The 14522-nt window shown below is 47.8% G+C and overlaps 1 protein-coding gene across 1 annotated transcript; it reads right to left on the reverse strand.

The window, feature by feature from the left end:
* Positions 1–125: 125 nt before the first annotated feature.
* Gtf2h3 (general transcription factor IIH, polypeptide 3, 34kDa) lies at positions 126–14504 on the reverse strand. Its single transcript, XM_005403024.2, has 13 exons — positions 14414–14504; positions 11625–11704; positions 9962–10068; positions 8036–8202; positions 6959–7021; positions 5855–5884; positions 5647–5675; positions 3591–3665; positions 2656–2709; positions 1709–1777; positions 922–1057; positions 799–835; positions 126–716 (listed from the first exon to the last, which is right to left on the reverse strand). Exons 1-13 carry the CDS (start codon positions 14424–14426, stop codon positions 647–649), a joined length of 930 nt encoding a protein of 309 aa, XP_005403081.1. The 5' UTR covers positions 14427–14504; the 3' UTR covers positions 126–646.
* Between the last annotated feature and the right edge of the window lie 18 nt (positions 14505–14522).

Genomic DNA, 14522 nt, shown 5'->3' on the forward strand with positions numbered 1-14522 from the left:
CCGGCCCTTGCTCGCCTACTCGCTGAAAGTCAGATTCTGCAGTTATTCGGGGACTGAGTACTCTGAGCACTGGGAGAACGGACCAGGCACTCGGTGCTGCCAGACAAAAGAAGAAAACTCCGATATCTGCAGCTGACCCCCAGGGTAGACACAGGCTTTATTTCTGCTCGGTCACTGGAAAGGCGATGCCGATTCACTCGTGCTGCTGCTGTTACAGCTGAGCTCTGCACACGCTCACTGCCTCCAGCGCCGGCTCCAACGTCACAGTGAGTGTGCAGAACGGGGCAGAGGACTGGAGCCAGGATTGGTCTCGGCAGGCCAGCTTTGACCACCGAGCCCACTGATAAAGTCAGAGTCACCAAGCTGCGCTTCCCCCCGGCCAGACCAGACTGCAGGATGCGCGCGGCGCAGGGGGGTGACACTTTGGACTATGCCCCATGGGACGCTTGCGACACTAAAGCCACCCTGCACAGATCTGTGTTGTTCAGTCTTCCCACAAAGGTTCTTCCACACGCTTATTAGTCATAATAGCCTTAAAGGGGCCGGGGACACAGCTCAGCAGCCCAAGATCCTGCCTGACGGGCACAAGGTCCTGAGTTCAATTTCCAGGACCAAAAAAAAAAAGCCTTAAAGAAATCCCGCTGTATCACGCAGATGACTTCAGTTTCTTCTTCTTGGCCTTCAGCACAGGTGGGAGAGAGATCTTAAAGGCCGTCCTGAAAGGGCAGAGGGGACAGTAAGCAGCCTCCTCCTGGAAGCACCCCCACACCCCCCGGGCAGGGACACTGGGATACTTACTCACACGTGGTGCAGATGGGGCTGAAGTTGCAGAAGACTGAAAATTTAAACGAGGACATAAGTGAGCCGCTCTGTGCCCTTTCCCCCCGAGGAGAAAAGGAAGAGTGGGGCGCAGGGACTTACTCGACAGACACACAGAGCACACGTAGCCGATCTCAATGAGATTCCGGTGACAGAAGCAAGCCGCCCGGTAGTCAACATGAATCGGGGGCGGGAGGATTAACTGTGTTCTCTGATCTTGATCAGGGAGAAAAACCCACTGTAAAAAACAAATCCATAAAGCCAGGGGCCTTTGATTCACAACGTAGGGGAAAAGTAGCCAGAGGTCAGGACACAGAAGTCAATGTGAAATCAAGATTCTCCTTGCTAAGTGTTGGTGCCCTGGACCTGTATCCCCAGCACTTGGAAGGCTGAGGCAGAAGGATCATTTCAGCCCACAGGAGTTCAAACCAACTTCAGCAATAAAGCAAGACTCTGTCTCAAAAAAATAAACACAAAAAAAAAAAAAAACCTCCCTAAAAGTCCAGGCTTCCCCCACCCCCAGTACTGGGGACCAAACCCAGACTCTGTAATGAGCTACCCTCCCAGTACTTTTTTTTTTTTTTTGGTGGTTTTTTTTTTCGAGATAGGGTCTCACCAAGCTATGCAAACTGGGCAGGAATGTGAGATCCTCCTGCCTCAGCCTCCCAGAGTTCTGGGATTATGGGCCTGCATCACCATTCCTGCTGAAGACATGCATTTTTACTCATTCAACAATTACCAAGCCAAAAAAAAAAAAAAATTACCAAGCAGGTACACATACAGGTACTGTGTTAAAACCAGTCATGCCACGCGTTGCATACAGCCTACCCTTCTAAGGACTCATCTGACCCTGACCCCGCAGCACCACGTGCCACCGTCCTGTCCTCACCAGTAAGTACTGCAGCAGGGACGTCATCTGGGGCACCTTGAGGTATAGTCCTCCCGTGATGTCACAGGCCTGCAAGACACAGAGAAGAGGTGCTGCCTCGGGGCTGCAGGGCCACAGGCTGGCTGAGCGCAGGCAGGGCAGGTGTGATGAGAGAAGGAGGCTAGGCAGGCGTTGCAGTGCCTGAGGGCTGCAGGCACTGGGAGCACAGGCAGCAACAGGCCAGGCCAGACGGTGCCCATGTCCTGCGGCCCCGAACGTGCCGGGTCCGGAAACCACGGCAAGGGCGCTGGCGTTAGTGCACAGGGAGCAGGTGGCGAGAGGGTCTGCAGCGAGTGAGCGGCCCGATCGCCGCTGACTGAAAGGTGCGGCTAACAACTAGTCAACCGTCTGTTTTTTTAATATGTAAAAGTACAGGTAATGTGTAAAATGGCTTAAATAGGGGCTGGGGATATAGCTCAGTGGTACAGCACCTGCCCAGCAAGCACAAGGTCATGAGTTTGATTCCCGGTACCGGAAAAAAAAAAAGATTTAAAATGGCTTAAATAGTAACACAAAAATATGACAATTACCCTATCTGATCAGTACACCTTGCACACATGTATAGATATGCCCCACTGCACCCACAGGTATGTGCAACTATGATGCCGTCAATTAAAATTAAAAATGTATTTAAAAAATAACGAAAGAGCTAGGTATGGTGGCTCACGCCTGTAACCCCAGCACTTGGGAAACTGAAGCAGAAGGATCGCTGTAAGTTCAAGGCCAGCCTGGGTGAGCTCAAGGCCAGCCTGAACTGCATAGAGAGGCCCTGTCTCAAAAAAGAAAAAACGGGGAAAACAGATAAAATTCACTTTACTAACACTTCTCAATTTACTCAAAGTAGTACTGTTCTAACATAAAAATTACTTTCTGTAACTACCAACACCAAGAACCCTTTGAAAACATACCTGCTGGAGGAGTCCTGAGTCGGAGTCTAAAACACAGGCATCGATCAAAATACTCTGCAAGGGACATTCCAAAGTTATGATGGGAACAGAAACAGCAGTGACCACGCTGACCTGCACACCACTGCGCAGCCGACTCCATGTTGAACTGGCTCACTTAGCACCCGTGGGGGTTCTGGGAGGCGGATACCAGTGTTGGGCTGTGTCTGCCAGCTGAAGGTCCCAGGTCCCGGCCTGGCTGTGGTCACAGACGCAGCAGGGGCACAGCTGACCCTCACTGTCCCCTTTCACTGTATCCCAGTGCCCCGCTCTGATAAGAGAATTATCATGCATGGCTATAGCAGCGTCTTGCATTAAAGTTGAAGTTTAGAGCCAGGCGTGATGGCACACATCCGTCATCTGGCACTCAGGAGGCTGAGGCTGGAGGACTGCCACAAGTTCAAGGCCAGGCTGAACTACAGAGACCCTGTTTTAAGACCCTGTCTTAAAACAAAACTCGAACTTAAGTTTAAAGAAGGTTTTCTTTCTTTTTTAAACATACCAGAGAAGAAAATATATTCATTGTAATTCATCAGGACATTCAGTTATTAGCAAAGTAAAAATACTGAGTCTTCACATGCATCCCTGAAGTAAGAAGAGAAATGGAAGCCAGGCTTATGTGCCAACTGTGGGACCAGGGACTCGCCTGGGGGCCTAGGACGGGTGTTCGTCTGTGTGCTCAGAACCATGCGGCCGCACACTGTTCTGGGGGCTCAGGACCCTATCAGCAGAAGGAGCAGTACCCAGGATGGGCTCTGGGTCCCTCAGCCACTCGTAAGGCTCTTGAGCCAGAATCCCTCTCCAGGTCATTCAAACGCAGAAAGGGACCAAACCAAATGAAAGCATCTCAGAATGCTTTCATTCTGAGACACACTTTGCAAAGGACAGGCCAAGCTCACCTGCTTCTGCGCGGCAAAGATGACGTTCATGAAGTTCATGTATTGCAGGGCGCTGTCCTCCGCGGCCTTGATCACCTGAAAACCACGGCACATCAGCACCTCTGGACGTCTGCCTCACCTGCTCGGCCATCCGCTGCCTTCCAGTCACTGTAACGCCCAATGTGGAAGGACAAAAACCCACCCTCACCTACCACCGGGAGAGGTCCCCGGGAAGGGCTGACGCCCAGCTGTCCATCCAGCTGTGCAGGGACGCAGGTACACACAGGCACGCAGGGGGAGGCGGACGGCATGCGACTGAGTGCCCCAGGCCCACTTTTCCAGTCCACAGCGTGTGGCAGGAAAAGGGCTGATGTCACCGGCACAGAATGCACCCGGTGGCACTTGGTGACAAGGTGGGTTTGCTGTCTGAGGACCCCCGAGTGAACGTCCAGGGACCAGCCTCAGTTCTAAGCAGTGTTCTCCTGACACCTGATGTATCCTGGGCACAACTCCTCTTTAGTTCTTGGAAGTAATCAATGACTGCAGAAGTGCATGCATGTTTCAGTTTGGTTTTTTGTTTGAGAAAGGTCTAGCTTTGTAGCCCAGGCTGGCCTCAAACGCGCATCGATCCTCCTGTCTCAGCCTCCCATGTGCTGGGAATACAGGTGTGCACCACCACGCCCACTGTATGTTTCAGTTTGCTGCAGACACCAAACAACCCTCCAGAGAAACCGCGCCCGAGGAGCTTTGTCAGGGTGTTCGAGAACAAGCCATCCCCACCCTGCAGTGAACCTGGGCCAACACCCCCATGACCCCACCCCACCTCCCCATTCACCAGACAGTCGGCAACAATGACGATGCTGAGCCTCAACTGCCTGCCCTTCACTCAGGCGGGACCTTCCCAGGAGTCCTTGCACAGCTTTCCCAAGCTGCTCTTATTTGCTACCTGGTTTTCTAGAGTGAAGCTTGACTTTTAAGGAAGAAGGGCTCTTTTTTATTTTAAAAACAGCACATTAGTTTTCTATAAGGCAGCTATGCTGAAAATGCTTTTGCTTTTGTCCTTGTTTTGAGGGATTGATTGATTTTGAGGTATAAAGCCTTTCCTTAAAGTTTCACAAGATGCTTACTAAGGCACCTATCTAACCCTTGACATTATCAATCGATGTTTTCTTCTAGTACTTTTGTGACTCATATTTCTACCCTGCAATCTCGTTTTGACTGGAACAGATTTAGGTAGATGTGGGGGGGGAGGGGTACTCTGTTTTGCCCCAGGTGGCCAAGGGACAGGCCCAGCACCTTTTACAGAATAACCCGCTTCCTTCTCACTAATGTGCAGTGCTTCCTTCATCACAAGTTGAATTCCCGGCTGTACCTGGCTTTATTTCTGGACTGAACAGTCAATTTCTCTCATGTTCTGTCTGTACCCGCACTGCTGCACCCATACCCCACTTTTACTGTAGCGCTGTGGTCTTTTAACGACTACCGAAGCAAGTTCCTACTTAGTGCTTCCTTTTAGAAAATGCCTGACTCTTCTCTTTGATTTATTCTTGCAGGCAAATTGTTACATTTTTAAAAAATCTCTTCACCCTACTAGTGAAAAAAAAATCTGATTGATTTTCTGAGTGAGACTGCACTAAATTTACAAAATGTACTAAATTTTGGAAAAAACTGACATCTAAGAATAAACTATGGCTCTCCATTTCTTCCTTTCATAATTTGCTTTTCTTCATATGTTGGTTGCTAAATTAGCTCTGCCATTTGCGTTGACCCTACATGGTTCTTACTCCTATTGTTTTCTTTTTTTGTTGTCTTTGGGTTTTTTTTTTGTTTTTTTTTCCGGTACCAGGAATCGAACTCACGACCTCGCACTTGCCAGGCAAGCGCTGTGCCACTGAGCTAAATCCCCAGCCTGTCCTATTGTTTTCTTTCTCCACAGTTTCTAGTTGTCTAAGTTGGATATAAACATATTGCTGAATTTTTTTTGGCACCAGGAATTGAACTTGGGACCTTGCTCTTGCCAGGCAAGTGCTATGCCACTGAGCTATTTCCCCGGCCCTGTTGATGTTTTTAATCTTACCAATATCCTTGACTTCATCTCTTGATTATCTATAAAGAGATAAAAGCTGATTAAAATTTAACTAAATAACAATGTAGCCTATTAAACACAGAGGGTTGTAATCATTTTTAACTGAAAACGTAGCTTATTAAATTTCTAACCACTGCTTAAACAAATAAATAAATAAATGAATAAAATTATAGTTCTCAGAGAAAATGCAAACGTCTACCTTTAACTTCTTTGTTCATTCTATGAATATCTTAATTTCTTAGCATTAAGGAATATAAAAATATTTTATTTCATAAACATTTATAGGAACCAAAAATACCTCAGATTTTAGTTAAACAAACCCAGCACCCACTTAGCTGAAAGAACTGTACATGTTCCATTCACCATAACAGATACACAAGAGTGATCAGGGTTTTTAATTACTAACTCTGTAACCAACTAAGCTTTGTAATCTCCTCAAGACATCACCTTTCGTCTCCGATGATTAAAATTACCAATATATGATTACCCTGTTTTACCCACCATGCCCTAGACGTGAATACTGAGGCTACACATACATCAGCAAGACCATCAAATGAGATGAGCAGACCAGAATCTAAGCCCAGGACACAGGAATCACTGAGTACTGTTCTAAACAAATAAACGAAGCAAGGTGGCACACGCCTATAATCCCAGCACTTGGCAGGCTGAGCCAGGGAGATCGCTGCAAATTTGAGGTCAGGCAGCCTGGGCTATATAATGAGTTCACCATCAGCCCAAACTCCACAACAAGACCTGTCTCAAAACAACAACAACAAAGTAGACCTAGGAAAGCCAGGCATGGTGGCACACGCCCATGATCCCAGTGCTCAGGAGGCCAAGGCGAGAGGATCACCGTGAGTTCCAGGCCAGCTTGGGCTACACAGTGAGTTCAAGGCCAGCCTAAACTGCATAGTAAGATTCTCTCTCAAAGGAAAAATAAAAAAACCTGCTGGGCATGGTGGCACACACTTGTAATCCCAGCACTTGGGAGGCTGAGGCAGGAGGATCATTGTGAGTTCAAGACCAGCCTGAGCTACAAAGTGAGCTCAAGGCCAGCCTGAACTGCATTGTGAGACCCTGTCTCAAAAAGACAAGAAAGAAAGAAAGAAAGAAAGGAAAAAAAAATAAAAAATAAATTTAAAAATATATTCAAAGCCATAATTTTAAGCCATCTTTTACTATCTACCACTTTTAAAAATGTAGGCTTCCCATGAACACAGACACCCAAACTGCTAACAGCACACGTAAACCCAACATGCTGGTCACAGAAGACAAATCTGCACCACGCAGGCACCAAGGATACAGCACAGGGCTTTGGCGAGGGATCCGGCCAGCAGAGTCTCTGTGTGTTGACCCTTTATGTCACCTACAAATATAAAAAGCATTCAAGAGGGAATTTTAAGTACTTTCTTCAACAATAGTCATTTCCAAACCAGTGTCCTTCAGGAACGAAACTAAATGACATCTTCAAACTGGGTTTAAAACCACAGAGAGCAATTTGTTTTTAGTGATGCTTAAATGAACAGCTTTTTAGCCTTTTCTCAACATAAATATCCAATGTTTGGTCAGGAATAGGAAGAGGGAATGGGGAGTAGTATTTAATGGCTACAGGATGACAGAAGGTTCCAGAGATGGATGGTCATGGTAAGAAGGTTCTAGAATACTCTAGAGCAACAGCCCTTACCCTGGGTGATTGTGCTGACAGGGGATATACGGCAATGTTTGAATGTATGTGTTTGTCATGACTGGGAAAAGTCACGGTTACCTGGGTTGAGCTGGGGTTTCGCTAAGTACCCCAAAATGCACAGGACAGCCCACACCACAGAGAAGCACCCAGCTCACGATGTCTACAGAGCAGAGGTGACGCGATGACAGCACAGTCACAGTGTGGAGGTGCTTCTGCGGCTAAACTGACAGGACTGCACAGTCTGTGACTCGTGAGGAAGAAAAAGGACTCAGAGAAGAAAGCTCTGAATAGGGAACATTAGGTGGACGGGGCAGACACAGAGGGTGAAACGGCAGCATGCGGAGGGCGAAGACGGAAAGGCTGGGCGTGTGTGTGGGACTGGGACGGGGGCACAGGGACATTCCAGTCGAGCTTGAAAGAAAGGCTGGGTTTCAAACGAAGACTGGCAAGTGTTCAAACACAGATGATAATTCAAGGCACAAGTAGACAAGAACATTCACAGCAAAAAGGAAGAAAACCATGTGTAGAATTAAAAACTTATTTTAAGGGACAAGAATAAAGAAAAGCAAGAAATGGAAACTAAAAGGAAAGCAGGCGGGAGTATCACGAGGTTCACGTTTGTACAGCCTTAAGAACCTGCCAGATCAACTCGGTTAGCAAAGCATCTACAATAGCAATAATGAAAGCTGTTACTCTTGGTCATCAGATCTTTCATCTCCTCCACTATCACATCGTTGGCTGCCGTCAACAGCTCATATTTGCCGTCTTTACTCCCCGAGGGATTGTATTCAGGAGGGGGGTTGCCGGGGTCTCCAAAGAAGTCTCCCAGTCTGCCGTTCTTCCCAGGATACAAGAATCGACTGAAATAGCAAGGGAAAAGGCCCAAGTTGCAGGATGGCTCACTGTCCACGCTCACTCACAATAAGCATTAAATTAAGTAGAACATTCAGGCAGAGACGCCTAAAATCCCAGCACTCTGAGAGGCTGAGGCAGGAGGACTGCAAGTTTGAGTCCAACCTGGGCAACTTAGTGAGAGCCTGTCTCAAAATCTTAAAAAAGGGCTGGGGGAGCTGGGGATTTAGCTTAGTGGCAAAGCGCCTGCCTGGCAAGCGCAAGGTCCTGAGTTCGGTTCCCGGTACCGGAGAAAACAAAAAAAAAAGGGGGCTGGGGACATCGTTAGGGCATGGTGAGGCACGCCTGTAATCCCAGCACTTGGGTGGCTGAAGCAGGAGGATCACTATGAGTTCAAGGCCAGCACAGGCTACATCAGTGAGTTCAAGGCCAGTCTGAACAACATAGTAAGATCCTGTCCAAAAACAAAAAATCACACAAATATTGGGCTTACAAGATTCTGTACTGAACTTCATTTTGAAGCACTATCTAAAACAAGCATAGTCTTGGAAGGTTGAGGCATGAGGATCCCTGTGAGTTCAAGGCCAGCCTGGGCTACAAAGTGAGTTGAAAGCCAGCCTGAAGTACATAATGAGGTCCTGTCTCAAAAAGACAAACAAACAAATAAATAAATAAATAAAACAGGCAGACCAGGGATATAGCTCAGTAGCACACTGCCTGGCAAGCACAAGGTCCTAAGTTCAAATCCCAGTAACAACAACAACAACAAAAAAGCATAGTGGTGAACATTCCCCTGTTACCTCAGAAGGCTCTCATGATTCTAGTATTTGCTAAAAAAAAAAAAAAAAATGAGAGGAAACGAAGAGGGTATTGGGTGACAGTCTCCTGAAATGCTTCGGGTGGTCCCTCAGATGACAACCCAGAGATTCATACCCAAATTGAACTTACTACTGGCTTATGATTTGAGGTGCATGTTATCTACCCACAAGATAAACGTGGCTCTCAGGACTCTGGAGAAGCATCTTCTAGTGCGTCCTGACCCTGACAGTAAACAGAGGACGCTCTCTCTCCTTCCGCGGTGCTGGGCTGGAAGCAGGGCCTCCTGCAAGCACACCGCACTGCGCCACCCTCCAGTCCTGATTTGCTTTGTTAAAGAAAATTTTCCTGTTAAGCTTCTGCTGCTAGCTCACCCAGTTTTAAGAAAGATGTACAGTAGGGACTGGAGAAGCAGCCTGCCCTCAGGGCCCACAGGCTCCTCTGCCACCAAAGACTCCAATCACCAAGATAACCCAGGCCCTCACTGCCCTCGCCACACACAACACACGACGCACACCACACGCTGGCCGACAAGTCGCTGCTGCTGTGACGTGGCAATAAGGCAGAAGAGCTGCACCTCACCGGGATTGCATCCCAGTGAGGCAGACACTCAGCGGAAAGCCAACCCAGTCCAAATTCCCTTCCCACCACGCCCCCAGGGCCACCATCCCCCAAGCGACTCCCACAGGCCAGGCCAAGCAGTGACCTCAGGGAAGTCACTGATCGTCGAGGAGCTGGCTGGGGCTCAGGCACCAACGTGGCGAGAAAACCCATATTTCTCCACAGCGGAGTCACAGAGAGTGGTGCCGCAGTGGCCTGAGACGCTCGCAGAGCCAGGCCTGGGTGCCCCGACCCACAGTAGCTGCCACTCGCCGAGACGGAGAAGGTTTTTGGGCACCACGGAGCAGGCGCAGCAGAGCCCCAGGTGGCGCCCGAAGGCGGCCGTCCTACCTCTCATGAATGTGGCTGGCGATCACGGCCAGCTGGTTGCAGCGGTTCATGAACAGGTGGGCGTTCCCCAGCACCAGCACGGCATCCATGCATCGGGACAGGGTGAACTGCGGCGCAAGCGGACAGGCAGAGGCAGACACCAGTCAGTCTCGGCCGACACTGCTTTGCAAGTCTGGACAATTACTGACCGCTAAACATTTGCTCAGGAGCACCTCTTCCAAAAGCATAAGCGCAAAACACTTGAAAAGGAGTTTTCTAATTTTACTCACAAAACACCATTGTCTACCTCTGAGCAGTAGTTCACAAATATTTTTTCTTTTACGAAAATGTGTTCAATATATTTATGTGACTGACAATCGAGCCCAGGCCCTCACACATGCTAAGCAAGCTTTCTACCCTTGAGCTGTATCCCCAGCCCTCCACAAATATTTCCTGCATAGAACTGAGGGAACAACAAACATGTCACATCTTCTGTGACAAAAATTACTAGCAACATGAAGTCAGGCCTGGTGGCACATCCCCATAATCCCAGCTACTCAGGAAGCTGAGGCAGGAGGATAGCAAGTTTGAGGCCAGCAAAGGCAATGCAGAAAAAATAATTCAAAAAAAAATAATTAAAAGCAATACCCACTTAAAATTGCTCAGAGAGATAGACAGAAAGGGGAGGGGAAAGAGGGAGAAATAGGTGTAAATCTAATGAAAGATGTACAGGACTTGATTGATGAAAAATCCAAATAAATGGAGAAGCATACTGTGTTCGTAGATTAGAAAACTTAACATAGTAACGCTGTCAATTTACCCCAAATCAATATAGACTTAATATAATCCCTATCAAAATTCCAGAAAGATTTTCTTTGTAGCTATGGGCAAGTTTATTTGAAAATTTATATGGTAAGACAAAAGAACTAGACAGGTTAAAACAATTCTTAAAAAGAAGAATAAAGTGAGAAGAATCCATGTACAGGCACAGGTATAAGTCAGACCTGGGGGACAGGCGCAGAGATGGACACAGAGCCACACCGGAGGCCCATCTGATTTCCAACAAAAGAACAGGATGTGGTGGCGCATGCCTGTACTCCAGAACTCGGGAGGCTGAGACATGAGGATCACATAGAGTTTGAGGCCAGCCTGGGCTCAGGTGAGTTCAAAGCCACCCTAAACTTCACAGGGAGACCCTGTTCCAAATTTTAAAATAAAATAAAAACTGAAAAAAATACTTACAAACCATGTATCACACAAAGGACTTGTACCTAGCATATACTACATACAGACAAGTGGAGCAGCGGCAACTCGGGCTGGGAGCAAGGTCGACTTCAGATGGGGTGAGGGAACTTCAACGTGATAAAAGGCATGTTCTCACTGGAACTGTGAAGCCAGTTACACAGCTTCAGAAAAGTCACTGAATCATACATTACATTGGTTCAATTTTACAGTATGTAAATTATGTCTCAATAAAGCTTTCTTTTGTTTGTTTTTGAGACAGGGTCTCACCGTGTAGCCCAGGCTGGCCTTGAACTTGTGGCAAACCTCCTGCCTCAGCCTCCCGAGTGCTGGGATTACAGTGTGCACCACCACGCTTGGCTAATAAAGCTATTTTTTAAAAAAGCAGTAGAGTCACAAACAAATTAAATCAGAACCACCCAAAGTCCTCAAGCTGTCTTACCTGAGATTCCTTTAATGCTTGCTTCCCCCACCAAATTGGGTTGGTATCAACTACGATGACCAGAAGATTCAATTCATCTTCTGAAAATATTAATAAGAAGTAAAATTTAAATTTAATTTTAAGAAATAAAGTTTAGCCTCATGAAGGGAATGAAAGCCAACAATCCCAGTGTGTACATTAAATTCACTACAGCTCATTAAATGTTTACATCCTACACCCTCCCATTAACAGACGGCCAAGTTCCTTTGAAGATTTAAGCTCAGCAGGTCCTTAGCAAGCCCTGTCTGCTGCCTCTACCAGGACACGTACCACAAACACACTACATGCAAACTCCGCCACTGCGGGGAATTTGTCTGTTTTGGCTTTTACTTACTGTCAACTCCTAGCACATAGCAAATGCTCAGTAAATCTCTGCTAAGTGAACCCCAAGGCACTTGCATTGTATCTGCCTGGTCAAAGACAGAAGCCTCTGAATAGCCACGGACAGGAATGCCAGGGGCAAGGCTTCAGCTAGAATCCAGGGAGACAGGAGTCAACGTGGCCCAGAGTCCAGCCAATCACAGAGCAACAAGGCTGATTGTGTTTAGGAACCAACTGGGTTTTTCTTTTGTCTTTTTTTTTACTTGTTTTTGTTTTTTTGAGACAGGGTTTCAGTATATAGTTCAGATTGGCCTGGAAATCAGTATGGAGCCCAGGCTGGCCTTGGACTTGCATCGATTCTCCTGCCTCAGCCTCCTGAATGTTAGTATTACAGTCATGTGCCACCACACCCGGTCTTGGTGCTACCTTAGATAAAGGCGTATTTCCTAACCCACACTGTTTTACGTTACATGAAATCTGATACATGCTAGTCCTATTGTGCAAATGGAAGTAATTTGCCCTGAGTCACACAGATTCTTAGAAAGTAGAGAAACCAATCTGCTGATGCTCAGTACCATGACCCTGCACGGTACCCCTGCCTACCCGACGACCCGCAACATAACCGACCCTCTAACCACAGAACACTCCCCAGCAGCCGATTTTAGTCAGTTGGGTGTTTCCGATTGCTCTTCCCAGGCGGCCCTCCTGCACTGTGGACTCTGTAAGGAATGTCGGGGCTGGGGATGGAGTTCCGTGGCCAAGCTCTAGCCTAGCATGCACGAGGCCCTGGGTTCGATCCCCAGTCCTACACAAAGAGGGGGAGATGATGCTTTCCGCTAATCCTAGGTTGAAATAATATGTGTGTAAATCACACAACAAAGTGCCACCCACAGAAGCACTTACTAATTGTGTCTGAAAAGAAAAAATGTGGGGCTGGGGATTTAGCTCAGCGGCAAAGCACTTGCCTGGCAAGTGCAAGGTCGTGAGTTCGGTTCCTGGTACCGGAGAAAAACCAAAAAAAAAAAAAGAAAAAATGTAATTGTGTCTGGCACAGGTCTCCCCCAAGCCCCTTCAGCCTCTGGCCTTAACTTCCCATCAGGCCTTGCCCTACAACTCTCAGGACCTTGTTACTACCAAAGAGCAAAAGAGAAAGTGTTGCTAGTTGGAAGTGTTTATTGATGGAGGAGCAGTGTCCCTGTGAATTTCCTCCTGCAGGTCTCCACCTCACGTTTAGACCAGCAATGCTAGGCCTGACCCGGTCCATTTCTCCACACAGCAGCCAAAGTGATTGTTCTCAGTGCTGGGAATGGAACCGAGGGCCTCACGCATCCTAGGCAAGTGCTCTACCACTCTGCAAAATCTGCAGTCCCAAAGTGATCTTTTAGCATTGTAAATCAAGCACAATTCTTTGCTTAAGACCCTACAATGGATGTACATCGCATTAACTATGAAGCACAAACTATTGGACCACAAGACCCTGAGTGGCCCAAATGTGGCTAGTTCTGAGTTTATTCGGCCCGCTTCCTTTCTTCAACACATCAAGGCTGCCGGGCGTGGTGGCGCATGCCTGTAATCCCAGCACTCGGGAGGCTGAGGTAGACCAGCTTGTGCTACAAAGTGAGCTCAAGGCCAGCCTGAACTGCATAGCGAGACCCTGTCTGAAAACAAAAACAAAAACAATGGGGCTGGCGATTTAGCTCAGCGGCAAGGCGCCTGCCTAGCAAATGCAAGATCGTGAGTTCGATTCCTGGTACTGGAAGAAAAAATATATATATATCAAGGCTTTATACTTGGTAATGCAATGCATGAAAGTCTCCCTATCTTCCTGTATGGCCAGGTGCCCCCTAAAATGTGGTAACTCGAACAGCCCCAGGGCCTTTTTGCTCTTAACAAGCACTTCCCGCAAAAGTCTGCAAGGCTATTCAAGTCTTACTCCAGGATGTCCCCCACTCCAGTACTCTAACTTCGCAGTACTCTAAGTAGCTCCTCTTTGATCCTAGTCACCACAGAGTCCTATAATACTGTCCTTAGCACTCGTCACCTTTTGGAATTCATTTTATCTACCTGCCGATCGCTTCTATCGCCCACTAGGTTATAACCTAGTGTCTTGTGTCCCTGCCCGTCAGGTTCTCTGCGGTTTCCCCAGTGCAGAAAACAATGCCGGGGACGCAGAAGACGATCCAAAAATATTTTTTGAAAAAAATGGACAGCCGGGCGTGGTGACGCAACGCCCGTAATCCCAGCACTCGGGAGGCTGAGGCAGACCCTCTCAAAAAGACAAAAAATAATAATAATAACGGACAGACTGGACACCCCTCTAAACACCAACCCATTTCGCCCAGCCCTAAGATACAATCCATTTGGCAGGCCCCGGTCCTGCCGCGTTCGCCCAGCCCCGGCGTTGGGGCCTATTCCTGTGCGTCCCTCACCGTCAGAAACCATGGCGACTCCCTGCTCTCAAAGCAAAGCGAGCAGCCGTGTGGCGAGCGTTCTGAAGCCTGCGCACCCCGACTTCCGGCGCCACCGAGTGACGTAATG

This window comes from Chinchilla lanigera, unplaced genomic scaffold (assembly GCF_000276665.1).
Source record: "Chinchilla lanigera isolate Chin_1 unplaced genomic scaffold, ChiLan1.0 scaffold00081, whole genome shotgun sequence".
Taxonomy (NCBI): domain Eukaryota; kingdom Metazoa; phylum Chordata; class Mammalia; order Rodentia; family Chinchillidae; genus Chinchilla; species Chinchilla lanigera.